We start from the raw sequence: 15,882 nt of genomic DNA on the forward strand, positions 1-15,882 counted from the left end.
ATAGGAAGGATATATGTATAGTTAATTGGATATAACTGGTGCCTGAAGAAAACTTTCTTGTTTTATAAATGTCTTCTGCTTAAACATTTGTATTATAGATCTGCTTCTGTGATCTAATTATCACATATACACTCTTGTTGATTCTGACTTAGTACTGTAATTAGCTTTTGCTACTCTTTACATTATTTCCAAGATTTTTTGAGATCCAGGTCACATTTCACTCAGCCTCCTTTTCAGCATCACACTCAAACAAACCAAATTTTCTGAGGTTTTTAGCATCTTTGTTCTTCAATTAGTGAAATGAGTGAAACAACCAAATTCTATTTATTCTTCTTTCTCCTAGTTAGTTTGAACCAAGTACTAAGCTACTGAGTTTTTACTCTGTTGATCAAGCAGAGACTGTAACTACTGTACTTGCTGATCCACCCTGAGCTTAAAGTAGCTTTTAATTCAGCCCTGTCATGAAAAGGGCTTGGACCACATCACCTTCATATCAACATAAATTATTGTAAGAACCTTGAGAGACCTGAGATAGAAATGGGCTTACTGTGTTTTTTGCTGTCTTCACTTCATCTCCTCTGTAGCATTGATGGTTATCGTCTGCATATTCTCCTTTGTAAATATTTGTTTCACCCACCTGCAGATTTTTGTTTCATAGCCTTTTCCTAGCCTAGAATATTAAATGCAGATGTTGTTATTTTTTTTCTTCCAATTTCATTTTTGCCATTTCCAAAGGAATTTAAAGGTTTGGGGTTTTGGTTTTTGTTTTGTTTCAGGGTTGTGATTTTTTTTTTTTTTTACTAGCTTTGGAGTTTTCTAATTCCTTCAAAATTTATTTATTTTTTTAAGTCTTCCAGTCATCTGATGTAGTATCATTTGGAGGTTTTTTATTATTTCTGATGGTTTCTCTGCCAAAATATGCAGTTCTTAGTTCTGTTTCCCTGCCCTAACTTGAAATATTTTTTTTAGAAAGCGTGCATTTTCTCTTTCATTCTGGTTATTTGTTTAAGGGCAATTAAATTCATAGCACAGACCATAGCATCCAGGAAATTTTACAGCACTAATTTCTATACAAGCCTTCAAAAAAGAGTCTGAATATTGTTGAAAAGTTCTCTTGCATGTTTGTGATGGCAGTAACTGGAAGATAATAAAGAAAAATACTAAGACTGCAGTCAGAGATGTGCCAAATCCTCCAGGGAAGTTCAGGTAGCCATTAGGTGCCCACCAGCCTGCTGTTGCAGAATTTTAATAGAAAAAGAGTGTTAATAAGAAACAAAAAGCCTGTGATGTTTGTATTCCACAGCTTTGTAGAACTCCCCTTTAGGTACTCATCCTTGCCTCGTTAAGTAATTCGGTGATTTCAAACATCCCTTTTAAAAACATTTTGAGTGGTCTCTTCTGGATTTTTTGGTTGGATTGTGTTTCAAGGCAAAGTATATGTCCAGCCTTGATCTCTTGAAGAATATAAATAACAGGAAATGTTAAAAAATATTAAAAAATAAAGTAAATCCAAGTTCCCCAGAAAAACAAAACCAAAAACCAACTAACCAAACAAAACTGTGAAGTAAATGTGAAATGTGCAGATTATATGCATGAACCAAACTTTTATAATGTCTGTTGATTACTTTCTTTGAAAGTTTTTTTCATATGTCTTATAAAAGTTATGAAACAAAAAAAAGAGAAAGATATTGTAATTTACTCAAAGGCCATACCAACTAAGTCTTCAACCCTCTACTGAATTAGCTTGAAGTATGAATAATTAATACCTGCCTGCTTATGCTGTTATCACCATTATCTAATATTGCTTTGTATTGCGGTTAGCAACCAAAATGTGCTAATCACATACAAGAAGAAACAAAAATTCTACCAATGCAGGGAGCTTAGTTATTGTTAACAGCAAGGGTCAAGAGATGTGAACTACGGTGAAAATCACAATGCAGAAACATGCAGAAAGTGGTGGGAAAATGCTGGAGGTTTTTGTACTCTTTATTAAAAAACAACAGATTTTTGTTCTAAATTGCTGTTGATGTCAGAGTTCATGGACATTTCCCATTTCTCTCAGCCTTTCTTCCAACTTGAATAGGAGAAAGACTCCTCAAACAAGCTCACAGCTTTTTTCTTTCTTTTTTTTTTTTCATTCCTGTCTCACTTGCTGTGTTGGATCATACTGTTATCCAAGCACACTTTGCAGACACGGAGAAGCTCTATACACAAAGGTAGTCCTGCATGATTGTCATCTAACACCAGCATCTCCCCAGCAACTCACCTGAAGTCCCACAGCTGTACTCAACTGCTCCAGTTCTATTATGGTGAAAATCTGTTTTCACCTATTTTCAGTTCTGCAATCTCAAATCTTCTTCTTTTGCATGATTTGAAAAAATACAGAGCAGATGCATTTTCCAAAGTTCCATGTGGTATAGTGATTTCCTATGGTGGAAAAATACACTCCACATAGTAACTACTGTAAGTCAAGTCCATTTGACCTACATGAGGACTTTTATTGTCTTACAGAGTTTGGGAGGATTTGGGAGGCCTGGTGTCCAAAGTTTGTAGGAGGTGTGATGCATTAGACTGCTACTTATATAGGGTAGCAGAGTTTTTGGTATAATAGGCAGGCAGATATAAAGATGGAATACAGACTCCAGTTTCTCATTGATAAGTCTAGCTAAGAGCTAGACATGGGATAATCATTCTATAGCTTTCCTATTTCCTTTTATTAATTTTGCCATACTTCTTAAACCTGTAAGCATTTTTCCCTCTCTCTTTTGATTGGTATAGGGGTGTATAAGACTGCAGACAGTACCCTTTTTTCACCATTTTATTTTTCAGATCTTTCACCTGACACACAAAAGGGAGACTTTAAACAATTTTCTGTTAAGAAAGCCACAGCACGGCTTTAAAATTACGGTTAGATATGTACTCTCCATCATTTCATTATCTCAGTCTAACTTTCCCTTTCTCTCACTTTCAATTTTCAGTCAACTAGTTACTTCTCTTCATCTCCAAAAGCAGTTCTTTGTTATTCTTGTACTGTTGAAGCCACTGCTATTGTTTAAGGATTGAAATTGGCAGAGGAAATGAGTCTGTGATGCTTGTAAAAACACATATCACAGAACTATAAAATTGTATATATTTTAGTTTTTAAAATTTCCTCTTTAACATTATTAATAGAACACTTCCTTAATTGACTCAGCTAAACTTTGGACACTTCTTTATTATTTTCCTTTTCTCCAGTCTTCTTTATATGCTTACATGAGCTGAAATCACTATGTGTAGATTTTAGTTCTTTATTTCAATCTTGCCAAAATTTTCCCATCTGTGGTTTAGTCTTTTGCAGACAACCTAGTGATCCCTAAACCACAATTTGAAAAACACTCCTTGGAAAATGATCTTCAGTTCTTGTTTTTGTCTTTTTCTGGAGTTAAAGAATTGATGGGTCCAAGCTCATCAGTTGAAGTTTTTTGGGAACAGGACCGATTCCTATGAAGAATGTTGTCTGATGCAGCCAAAATATATTGAATATATTAAGAACAATATATTTGCTCAAAACTGAGCAAAATGCATACAAAGGGACAGAATCAGATTATTATCATTCATAAGGTCAAACCATAAACTGACCATAAAGCAATAGAACATGCCATCTTGATGATCACATTTACATTAATAGCTCTAGATCAGGTGCTCCTGCTGTGAAGGAAACAGGAAAACTTCTTTGGGGTCTTTTATCTCTAGGTGTGGATTAATTCATACATTTTCCACAATGTGTCTTCTAGCTATTACTTTAAAACACCCAACATATTAGCAAGTCTTCGTTTATGCTTCAGTGATTCTTCCAAAGGAATCTTCAGCTGCTCTGCTGTAGTTCTCTGTATTACCTACAGCCTTAGCTACTGTATAAGAATACTTCTTGACCAAAAAAGTTACTGTACCACATGCCCAATGTGAATATTAACTGCTCGGGTCCAATTTTTAAAAGTATGTCTTTGTTTAAACAATTTGAAAATGATAATGAAGAAGATTTATGAAGTTATTAAATTGATTACTTGTTTAATGTCTCCTTCCTATGGTAGGGTAATATGAATAGCTCAAGGTGGTCTTGCAGCATGTTTGAATAAATGTCAAGATTACTTCAAATAGACTTTTTTTAAGCTCAAAACAAGACCATGGTTTTCTTAGAAATATCCATGAATTTCCATAATGCATCTGTTCAGCATACCAATCTTTGTAAGTATTTTCCTTAAAAAGAAAAGAAACCTCTAGAAATAAAGGCAATTGCTTAAGTAAGCAATTTTAAAGTTAAATATTGTCTTAGAAGTACTGTGGATGGAAAACAGTTCCTTGGTACTGCCTGAATAGTCCACTGAGGTTAATTAGTGAACTGCTCAGGTTTTGCAGGAGCCAAGAAGCAATGAGAGGTAATCCAAAGTTTGGATTGAATTATTCTTATGGGGACTTGCAAATAGAATTTACAAATTTCCAACTGTGCAGAGTGTGGTATGGGGTTGTTTTTTTCTTTAGAAAATTGCTGTTTGGAAACAATTCCAGCAATACATTACAATGCTATGTTATAGTCACGAGTTACCAAAATTATCATGGGTAAGTGATCCTTGACGAGTCAAGAGCTGGATGTTTAATTGCCCACTTCTGGGACTCTCATTTTGCTCTGTGTCTAGTCTCTAAGTTAGGGCCCATTTTCCAGTCCTACAGTCCTTCTGACTCGTGTCCTGTGGATGTCTCTGGCTGATGAGAAGACACTGTTAGGAGAGACTCACCATGCAAGCACTCAGAGCATGTGAGAGGCCTCTCTGTACGTGGCATTTACAGCTGGTGGGGAAGGCATGGAACTGGTGCTGTTGATTGCTGTGCACACACCACTCATCAGAGTGCCTTGGCATGGAGGACACGCAGCTTCTCTGGGCAGGCACTGAGCTGTTGCAGAGCAGTGAGAAATTTCCAGGTGCTGCCAGCCTGGAGCCATGGGAGCTGAGAGGTGCTTTGCTGGGATAGCTCTGCCCTTGATGTAAGATCTTCGCTGTGTCTGGTGTCCATCTCCTGTAACCCTCTTTCCTGCCTCATCTGCCTGGTGTCTTCTGAGTAATATGTTTATGTTTGCAGCATGCAATAGCTCTTTACCTAGAGCTTCTGACTGTAAGGGTATGTTTCAGCTGAGCTGCAGAGTTAGAAACCACTTTGTCTTGCCTGTCTATCATTGTTAATCAAGCATTGAGAGGTGGAAAAGGCTTAAGAAGAGGAGCCTGGCTTGGATTTTTTTCTTTCATCTTGTTCTGTTTTCATAGCACTGTGTTTGGTTCCCAACACAGCAGTGATGAAAAGAGATCACGAGATAACTACAGTACAGACTGGTCTTGTGCAATTTTATTATAAAAACATACAGAAGGGACTCTGCAATATCTTGACATCGCTTCATATATTTACTATTAACATATATTTAAACAACTGGATCTTGGCCTTGGCTGAGCTCCTGTCCTGGAAGACATGCCCTGTGTTTCACTACTGGCCCTGTCTGTCACTGTTGGTGGGCCTGAGAGGCATTGAATTGGAGGTTTGTGTTCTTAAGAAGCAAAATAAATAGCAATGAGCTTTACTCAGTCTCTGTTTATCAGGTTGCTTCAGACCTCATCTGAACTTGCTCCCTTTGCCAGAACTGAAACTGCTGTGTGAGTAGAGACAGACTTAAACCAGTGGTGCATTAAATCAAATATTAATAGTGTGTGTGCAAAGAATTATCAAAAGGACTGGCTAATTATGTGTTCAGAGAAATCTTATGCAGTTAGGACAAAAAACATCTCAGTGTTTTCAGGGCAAGAACTGAGGTCTTTTTGTTCTTCTCCAGAAGGCAAGTAACACCAGGTGTGTGATACTTGCTTGCTCCAGATTCTGGAAGTATTCATTGGTTTGCAAAATTTTCATCTCTTCTATTTTATTCACCAGTTATGAATTCCATGTGAAACCTAGAAACCCTCTTGGTGAAGGTCCAAGCAGCAATGTTGTGTCATTCAGTACTGAATCAGGTAAGAACTTCCAAAGATCAGACCACCATTTACAGTGGCTTTAGTATCCATGTGTATGGGATGTCTGAAAAGGGTCTCTCGTTTCATTTTATGCATTCGGTCTTGCTCCTTTCTATCTCCTAATTGGCTTTTAACAACTGAGCAATGTAGTAGTGGGATGTCAGCCTGGGATCAGGACTGTATTGTGTGAAGATGTAAGATGGCCAGACTGCAAGAGAAAAAAAAAGAGGACTGCTTGTCTGGTGTTCACTACGAAGAAAATAACTTCATTGTTAGAGAGGGCTTAGTCATCTAAGATTTATATTCTTGATCTTTTTGCACCTATCAAGCTCATTAATGGCTTCTGGACAGGAACATAAGATTTTCTTTGGGCCGGTGTGTTCATAGTCACTTCTGCTACCTGTTCAATAAGGCTGCTGTATAACAGTGATGTCATTTGGCTGAAATAAGGATTGAGAAAGAGCAGTTGGGAAAAGTCAGTGTCCCGGTAGTCCCCTTCCATCCTGTTTACTCTCCTGTGAAACTGTTACAGAGGTGCATACAAGCCTGTTTTGGACATTGTTTGGTTCCTAAGTCAAGTCGTATCTGACTCAGAGATGATAATTAAAGCATTACTTTTGTTCCCCCTGAGGCTAACTACAGCTGACTTGTTGACTTTTTGCAAGTAAGATACCATCTTTTGTGTAGAAGTGTTTATTTCTTGATGGTATTTAAGGTCCACATAAAGCATAAAATGGATTTAGGCTTTTTAAGAGGAATTTCTCCATCCGTGTTTTGAGCCAGGTGTAATAATATAATAGTCCTCATCTAGTGCTGTCACTGATGGTTTTCTGGCTGAGCAAGAAATTACTCAGGGAGTAGTTCAGACCATGCCACACATATTTAAAAACTCTGAATACACTCTTTGTAATCCTAGATTGTTAAAACTGAAAAAAACCTGTTTATGCCAAGTGCAGTTTTCATGAATGACAAGGATTATGTTCTGTCTCCTATTTAGCTTGGACAAATTAAGCATTCAGTTTTATTTTTTCTTAATTGCACACACCATTTCTCCCATATTGGGCCAAGATTTTTGTGGCAAGTATTGCAGATGTGTCCTTTTTATTATTTAGGTTTTGAAACTGAAATTTTAATAAGACACAGTACAATTGGGTTTTGCTGGTTACAGGTTTAAACTTTTGTTTTTACTAGAACTCTGTTTGGCTGGTGTTGTCCCATGAATAAAATTTTTAAAAGCTCATTGATACTGGAGTTTCACATAAGAAATATATTTCTTTTAATTTAGTTTAATGCAAAAGTTTACTTTGCTTCCAAAACTCTTTCTGTTTCACAAATTACAGCTTATGTCAGCTGTAAAAAATCACTTACCTATGCTTTTCCATTGAAATATTGGGAGTGTTCATTTTACAGTGCCTGATTGAATGTTTGTTTTCTTCCCCCAGCGGACCCAAGAGTGAGTGAGCCAATTTCAAGTAAGCCTCTTTTATATGTACCTGATCAAGACTTTTTTCAGAAATGAGATAGCATAATTTTGTGAGGGGGGTGGCTGTACTGCACCAATTAAATGAGTTCTGTAATCAAACAGCATTCACACATGGTTTCACTCCTTCCACGCACAGCCCTGGTAAGGAATTCATGCCAGGCTGCTTGTTTACCTGAGCGGAACACAATCAGCGTGATGTGGAGCTCCCATGGCAGCTGGGGTGGCTTCAAACCAATGTACACAAATGAGCCAAGGACAGTCTCATATTTTCTCAGCTTTGTCATTAAAGCACAGAAAGCTCTGTAAAATGAATAAGTTACTCCATGCTTTTTAAGTGAGTTAACAGGCACAACTCAGAGGATTCTGTTTATCTGTCATTGTGTTTTAGAAAAATGTCCTGCTTCAGAAGGCTTGATCTAGCTCTGCTTAGACCTTACAAGACTCTTGCTGTCTTTGGTGGGAGGTGGACTGAGTTTTTGAAGAAGAGCTGAGATCACTCAAGCAAATTGGGCTGCTTTTTGCATTTTTAATGGACATCACGTTGACAAGCACTGAGACACCATTTCTTTCCACATAATTAATGATATATAATTTTTATGTGTATTTTTGTTAAATCATGTACAACTTGCTTCAGGTTGTCTTGGCTTAAATGCACTGAAAAATGATGACTGTATCACGCACTCTGTAAATGAGAGTTTTGTCAACACACAGACATTGTCCCCCTAGCAAGGCACTAGAATGAGCTTATTCCAAACTGGTACTACATGAGAGTAGGAGGAGTTCACTGCATTAATCATACCTGCACTCTTTGGTGCTTCCCTGAAATATTTTTCATGTTCAAAATGCAGGTGTCATGGTACATTCTGCTTCATCAAGGTTTCTAATTCTAGTCATTCAAATGTATTTTTTGTGCATAATTTTGTATGCAGCATCATACTTCAGCCTCTTTTATTCCTCTCCTGCAGTGGGAAAAGATGCTATCTGGACTGAAATCCCATTCAATTCAGACACATATTCAGAATGCAAAGGCAAACAATATGTCAAGAGGACCTGGTATAAGAAGTTTGTAGGTGTGCAGCTGTGCAATTCTTTGAGATACAAAATATACCTCAGTGATTCACTTACAGGTAAGAGACATTCAAATCAGTGTTGTTCACATTACATACTCTTGAACGATATCATGGTTCCAGAACTAAGAGTTTTAACAAGATGAGCTCTGCTGAAGTGTGATCAGATATGTTTAACTTAGTGCATAGACAGATTAATCATAAACAGTAATCTGCTTGTGCTCAATAATCATTGATGTGTTTGATACTGAATTTTCAGACTCAGAAGTTACTTCTCTGTGGTGATCATCTGATTTTAAGTACCTGTTGGTATACTGAGGATCATACAAAAAATTGATACAGATCAGAGTGAATAGCATATGTTGTAAAAGTGCCAAATTTGTATTTAAAGGGTAGCCTGGAATAATTCTTAATTAGAGGATCAGGACTTAATTTTAGGTCAGGATTAGACTCAGTTATTTCCATCCTTTTCGGTAAACGGCAGGGTACTTCATTACTGAGAGACTTATAAATACATGAGTTCAGCTCTAGTCAACAGGTTTTACTCACCTGCTTTCACACTTATTTTGTTATCACATTCACAACTTTGCCTTCCCCTCCACCTTTTTTTATTTCTCCCTATGTTACATTTTATTACTAAGACCAGCCTCCTGGCCTTATCTTCTCAAGTTTTATTTAGTGTCTTTAGGCCAATAGAGTGTGATGTATTTAAGACCTGAATCAAGTGACACATGCTGTGTGTATGCGGGGGGCACAGCCTGTAAAAAGGGTCTCAGTCAATTGATAGGCAGACCTTCGTGACTCATGTAGATTGTACAAGCTATATTTACTGTATTTAGAAATATATTAACTTCTTATAATCCATCCCAAGCTTCTAGCTTTCTTCTCTACGAGGTCTTTTATCATGGACAGCTCAATGACAATGGCATTAGCCTGGCATCCAGAGCACAATGAGTATCATACAACCATGTATGGGAAATGCCTTTTGAGTGAAATTTAGGCAAGTGTGTTCAACACATTGGATCGAATAAACTAGGAGATACTGTGGCTGACAGAATCCACTTTCATAACCCAAAGTTGCCCCATCTCAGAGCTCAGCACCTCACAGGAGCAGGGCTCTGGTCTCCGTGTGTAGGAATATGGAAATAAAAGAGGAGAGGAGTGTAAGGCAGCTCATGTTGTTATAACTTCAAGCTTCCCTGCCTTGCACCAGAACTATTCTCCAATGAGCAGACGAGGAAGTCTTGTCATTAACAGGAAGAACAATACCTCATATGTAAATAACACCTTAGCAATTACAGGAATAAAAGAGACTGTTTTGAACAGAGGTATCATTCATTCAACTGATGCTGTACTAATCAGCTGTGATCAAATGACAAGCACTGGCAATGAGGTATCCCAAAACCAGCCAGTAGAGGAAATAGTCCTGCTAATCTAGCAGGACTAGACTTCAGCCCTAAATCAAGTGAATTAACACTGCAGTGAAAACTACTCCAATCTTAAAAGCAAAGTTTAGTATCAGGAGCCCATTTTCCTATTTTCATTAGATTGTTTTTGTTCTTGCTGGAAGGGTGGAAGCTTAACCTCGCTGGAGAAAGATGAGGCAGACACACTGTATTCATTATACTTGCTAAGCCTGGTTCTTGCACTTGAATTGTTACAACCAGTGCTAACCAGTTGTCACAATATTTAAAAGAAGTGAAATATTTGCGCAGAAGGAAAGCTGCTTTCCCCCCATTTGCTAAGTGAGGCCTCTGCGTGAGAGTGAGAAATTTTCCCCTTTGAAGCCAAACTGTTCTGATGTATTTCACTGTCACACCTCGCCTCATCCTGCTCCCGGGGCCAGAGGAAGTGTCCTTGCAAGCACCAGCCAGCTGGGAGATGTGTGCCAGTAGTGAAAGGCTGTGCTGAGGTCCGCTGGACGCTGAAAATACCTTCCAGAGCTTTGCTGTTGAAGTAATGGAATTACCCCGAAATTTGGGTGCATTGTACAAATGCTGTTGTATGAGGCAGCCGACAGACATGCTGACTTTTAGCATGAATTTACACTTTTAGTGCTGCAGAATTCATAATGTATAAAACAAAGACCTAACATTTTTAAGACCACCCATACAGTAATACTGGGGAAAAAATTTACTTTATGCTAGAATTCCTATCCCCAAAACAGAAAAACAGTCAGTTCCTAGCTAAACGTTTTTAAGTATGTTCTTTTATTATGGAAATAATTGGGCAGTAAGAATGTAATAGTCACTTAGAATGCTGCTAATTTATGTGTAGCAATTGTTTGAGTTATGCATAGATTAAGCTCTGGGTCAGAAGAGTATGTGTGTATCTGAAAGTTCTGGTGTTAGCCATAAAAATTTCTGGTTTATTCTGCCTCTTATGAAGAAAAACTGATCTCTGTTACACATGCCAGTACTGTTCTATAAACCATCATCTACTGCTGACCTCATTTAACAGTCCTCCAGAGCAGTCACTGTAGGCATTCCAGAAAAGCAGGCCACCTAAAAATAAGTATTTATTGAGAGGAGGAAAAAAATAAATTCTATGTGTGACCTTCAACAGCCATGGAAAAAAAAAATGCCTTTTTGGGCAGCCTGAGTGTTCTTAATTTCAGACCAAAAAATTGCTGAGAGGAACTCCTTCTGACCAGTTCTCCTATGGAAAAAACATGTCTGCAGCCAAAGCTAGATAGTAATAAATAATTTTGTAAAGCTAGAGAAGAACCGCACGCACACAGGCCATCAACTGAAGGTGAGAAATTTTGGCAAAGTGTTTCTCAGATCACACGAACATGAGAAAGAGTTTATTGGTAGGCTGCTCTTTAATTAATTGCCCTTTGGGAGCAGTATAAAAGCCACCTCACCATCTCTGAAATTGCCAGGCTGGCACAGATTCAAGGCTACAGGACACCCAGTGTCTAATGAGTAACTGGATTTTCTGCCTAACTTATACCAGAGTGCTGAGCCTGTTTCTAAATGCTCTCACCTTTCCTTTCAACCTCACAACCAAAGGCTGAACATATTAAGTGCTGTGAAAAGAGTTTAGAAAGAACGGTGAGAACGTAGCATGCTCTCCTCCATCTTCTGAACTGAATTTTACTGTCTTGCAAATCAAATCAGTAAGTAAAAACATCTGTCAAAACACCTTCACTGTGACTCCCTTTGTTAACAGGATAAGCACAGCCCATAACATCAGCACACACTGCATGGGGCACTTGAGACTTTGTTTTCTACTCAGTTGAGTCAAGTGTCCTGTTAAACAATCCTGCAAATAAATACACAGGCACACTTAATGCTCTGGATAAGCAGTTACTGACCAAGGTCATCCATATGTTAAAGGATATCACTTGCACATACATGTTGTAAAAATACGACGATTTATAAAACAGACCTCAGCTGTGTTAGGAGGTGGTCTACAAAAACATCTTTGAAGGTACTGGAGGCTTCCTGACAGGGAACCAGACCTGCCTTCCACTCAAATCACTAGCAAAACTTACCTCATTTTTGATACAATCAGGGTGAGCTTCTAGGTAGTAACTGAATTTCCCTTATTATATGAAATGTAAGGAGGGGGGAAAATTACATCCAGGCATAATTTTGGCCAGGAGTGGGGCATTTTTGTCAGTAGCCATGAGCACTGTACTTGGAACCTGCACATCATTTTCAAATTACAGCTACAGGTCCTGAGAGGAAAAGAATCATAGCATTCACCTTGGCTTCCCCACAGAGGAAAGAGCACAGCCCATTGCCTCTGGTGGTTTTTGGAAACAGCCCTCACTATACTTTGCTCCTTCTTTGCTTTCAGGAAAATTTTATAACATAGGAGACCAGAGGGGCCATGGAGAAGATCACTGCCAATTTGTAGACTCATTCTTAGATGGAAGGACAGGACAGCAAGAAGATCTACCAGTCAAAGATGGTAATTTCTTATGCCTGTCTCTGCAGCAAACCTCAGCAATTCCTCTGTTTCTTTTTCTTGCCAGTGGATTGGATACCCACTGCTGGGGTGGGTGATGGAAAGGAACTGCCGTCTTTGCAGGCAGAAGAGGGTCAAGACATTTTTCAAGATGAATGATGATTTATTAAGACGGTTATGACTCCAGTTCTGTTAAGTAGTAAACAGCCTCTCTCCTGTTTAAAACATTCCAGCAGATTACTCACAGTTGGTATTACATACTTAAACCCAATCACAAACTTGAGTCTGCAGAGAGGCATAAAGTGTTGTGTTCAAACTAGCAAGGTTGATTTAAAGAGCAGTAAATCATCAGTTGGGCATTAAACAGCTTTGTTTGGTGCTGACAAGAAGCTGAAAAGTTATTACTGGAAAATATAATTCACGCTGCAGTAGTTCTGTGTGTACTGGTTTTAACTGGGTGCCCAAAACTCCAGTCTGGTCTGAGTGGACATGGAAGTAGATGTCCTAAATGCAGCTGTGACCTGCCTGGCTATTTTTCACACATTGCTGAGGCTGGAGAATATGAAATTTGTACTTGTGTCAGCTGAACTCCAGCCTTGCTGCTTGGCAGCCATGCCAGTGTGAGGTATTCCATTCCCTTGTGGGGTAAGAACACAGGCTGTGCTGGTACACGCGCGTGCTGAGCTTGTCATGGAATATTTTAATGAGAAAAACAGCAGAATGGTTTTCAGTCCAATATCAGTGTGTTGACCAAACCCTCCTGTGCCTCAGTTATAAAATACCCTACAGAAGTCCAGAAATGTGTTGAGGTAGGTGTGGGAGATGAATGTGAAGTTCCTAAATCTTTCACAAGTTTTTCCAAAAAACAAAGTAGGCGAACAACCTGAAGGGTGTTTATTTATGTGTTTTGTTTTTTCTAAAGAGGGTCTTGCTTTTCCTTTCCCAGTGTTTCCCGTTTGTAAAGGTATTTTCTTTGTGCAAGAGATGGTCTGAATCCAATTTGACATTGCCAGAACAGCAAACCTCTCAGTTATACCAGATTTACATTTTTAAAGATTTTATATTTTAAAAAACCTTTTATGTAATAAGCTTACTACCTCAGCTTAAAAGACTTAAAACCAACTTGATTTCAAGAACTGGATTTGAGTTCATGAGCAAAACAAGCAAACAAAAGAAGACTCCACCTTTTCTGTAGCTTATTTTTCTAGTCAATGAAGTGAACAGAGGAAAGAACAGACCAATTGTCCATTGCTGCTCGCTTTCTTCTTGGTTGCAGCAAGTTGAGTTCTGAATTAACTACATATATTTGACCTGAAGTGCAGCGAGGGAATCATGGCTGATGTTGTGTATCATTGGCAGAACAGTATTTTGTGTGTGCCTGCATGCCTGCGTGCAGACATGCCTGCATTACCCACACATACATTTCTGATGATCGTGTTGGATTCGGCCCTAATTGCTCACTTTAATTTGTAATTTAAAGTTGTTTGAAAGGGAAGCACGTGTGTTGTCAAAGGTAACAGACTGAAAGCAGGAGGTACGATCTGTCGCTTGGGGATGTGGAGATAGTGTGAACTATCCCCAGTGGCTGAGTTTTACTGAAGTTCACTGAAGTTTCAAGGCTACTGCAGTGGGGACTATTTAATCATTGTGACTTTGCAACGAATGTTCAGAGACCCTGTCATAGCCAGAGGGGAGACAGAAGGGCACTGGCCAGCACCATCCCCGGGTGGGTGCTGGCGTCTCAAGGGAAGGCAGCCTTTCACCTCTCCCACTCAGGGCTGCCACCATCCCAAGCACATCTGCCTCGAGTTGGGTGGACAAATTCCAGAGACCTAATGGATGTAGGGGCAGCAAACAGCCCTGCTTGTGGCAGACATGTTAACAGCTTAGCAACTATTTTAGAGACTAACTGAACTGTACACAGATTTCACAGACAGATCAAAGCATGGTAGTCCTGAGCGCTTCATGCAAACTAAGCTCTATTCTCTGTTGCAGGATTTTTCAGGGCAGTTCGTCAGGAACCTGTCAAATTTGGAAAAATAGGTGGGGAGACTCAAATTAACTACGTCCGCTGGTACGAGTGTGGCACATCAATCCCTGGGAAGTGGTAGATGCGACATGAAGCTGGTGAAGAGGCCCAGCATGTGCCACCTCCACCCCACTGCCCAGCGCAGGCTCGAGGACGGCAACGCTTACGGTGTGCCTGGCACTTCAGTGCCTGCTCATGTGCCAGGGTTTATACAAGTCTAATGCCAATACTGCATTCATTGTGTAATAGCGTAGGCTGCTTACTGTAGTTATCCAGTTTTACAAATTTGTTTTTAGATTAAAAACACAAACAGGCTAGGGACATGCTGTAGGATAATGTATAGGGAAGCTGGCTCCCTATTCTTGAGGTATGGTTTCTATGGTATTTTAAAAGATACGGTGTGTCTATTATTTATCGTGATGTTGTAATAAATGTTTAAGGCACAGATATGGCAGAGTTGGTCACGGAATGCAATGTATGTTAGTTTTTAAATATTCCCTGGTCGTCTTGTAATGCAAGTGCCATAAGCTACCTGTCCAGATCCATCTGTAATGTCTCCCAGTCATAAATTATAGAAAAGATCCTACAATTTTTAATATCCTGCAGCCAGTAAACTTGAAGCACTTTCTTCTTACACGTACAGTTTATACTCCTGCCAAAATGCCGAGGTAGGTTGCTATATGTGCAGCTTTAAATTATCACATTGGGGGGGGCATCTGTTTGTTTTCAAATGCTTCAACTCCAGCAAAAGCCATGTTTGGCCTGTCATTATGGAGTCAGAGCTGCTGCCCATGACCGAGGCAGTGGCTGGCGGGTGGGTTTGGTTTTGTCTAATTAAAGTGGACGGGTACATACATACATGGAATGAAACAATGAAACTTGGCTTCCACGGCTGGGGCTTTGCATGAAAATGTAGTCTTCAGACACTGAGACTTACTGGTTCAAAAGCCAAATGTATGTACCATGCAGGGGAACTTGGAAAGACAAATGAGAGAGGAAAAAAAATAAGCTAGTTATAACAGCATGATCAGGTTTATTTAATTTAAGAAGAAAAATTGTGATCTAAAACATTTTTCATTGGGGACAAAGGGGAAATAATGATAACTGAACTTTAAAACTGCTTTACAGTTACTTTGATTAAAACCTCTCCCAAAGCTACTTGTTGTACTGCTTGAACATTTATGAACTAAATAAAGAGATGTAGGTTTTTTTAAAGGTGTTATTCATTACCTTACTAATGTATTGAAGAAATATGAACAGGAACACCCAGATATATATAGTAGTCATTTATAGAAAATACCTTATAAAGTACATTGCAGGTACACTGTACTCCTAATAAAATATTTTTTAATC

The 15,882-nt window shown here is 38.8% G+C and overlaps 1 protein-coding gene across 1 annotated transcript in view; it reads left to right on the forward strand.

The window, feature by feature from the left end:
* The window catches only part of ABI3BP (ABI family member 3 binding protein), a gene marked incomplete at its 5' end in the record, with an annotated part of 58,714 nt that extends 42,973 nt beyond the window's left edge, over positions 1-15,741 (forward strand). Inside the window, 5 exons of the mRNA XM_027653626.1 lie at positions 5,953-6,032; positions 7,475-7,504; positions 8,481-8,642; positions 12,390-12,503; positions 14,496-15,741. Of these exons, the coding sequence (XP_027509427.1) occupies positions 5,953-6,032; positions 7,475-7,504; positions 8,481-8,642; positions 12,390-12,503; positions 14,496-14,611 (502 nt within the window). The remainder of the gene's footprint in view (positions 1-5,952; positions 6,033-7,474; positions 7,505-8,480; positions 8,643-12,389; positions 12,504-14,495) is intronic.
* Positions 15,742-15,882: the final 141 nt, after the last annotated feature.

The sequence above is a fragment of the Corapipo altera genome, unplaced genomic scaffold (genome assembly GCF_003945725.1).
Source record: "Corapipo altera isolate COAL_440 unplaced genomic scaffold, ASM394572v1 61, whole genome shotgun sequence".
Classification (NCBI taxonomy): domain Eukaryota; kingdom Metazoa; phylum Chordata; class Aves; order Passeriformes; family Pipridae; genus Corapipo; species Corapipo altera.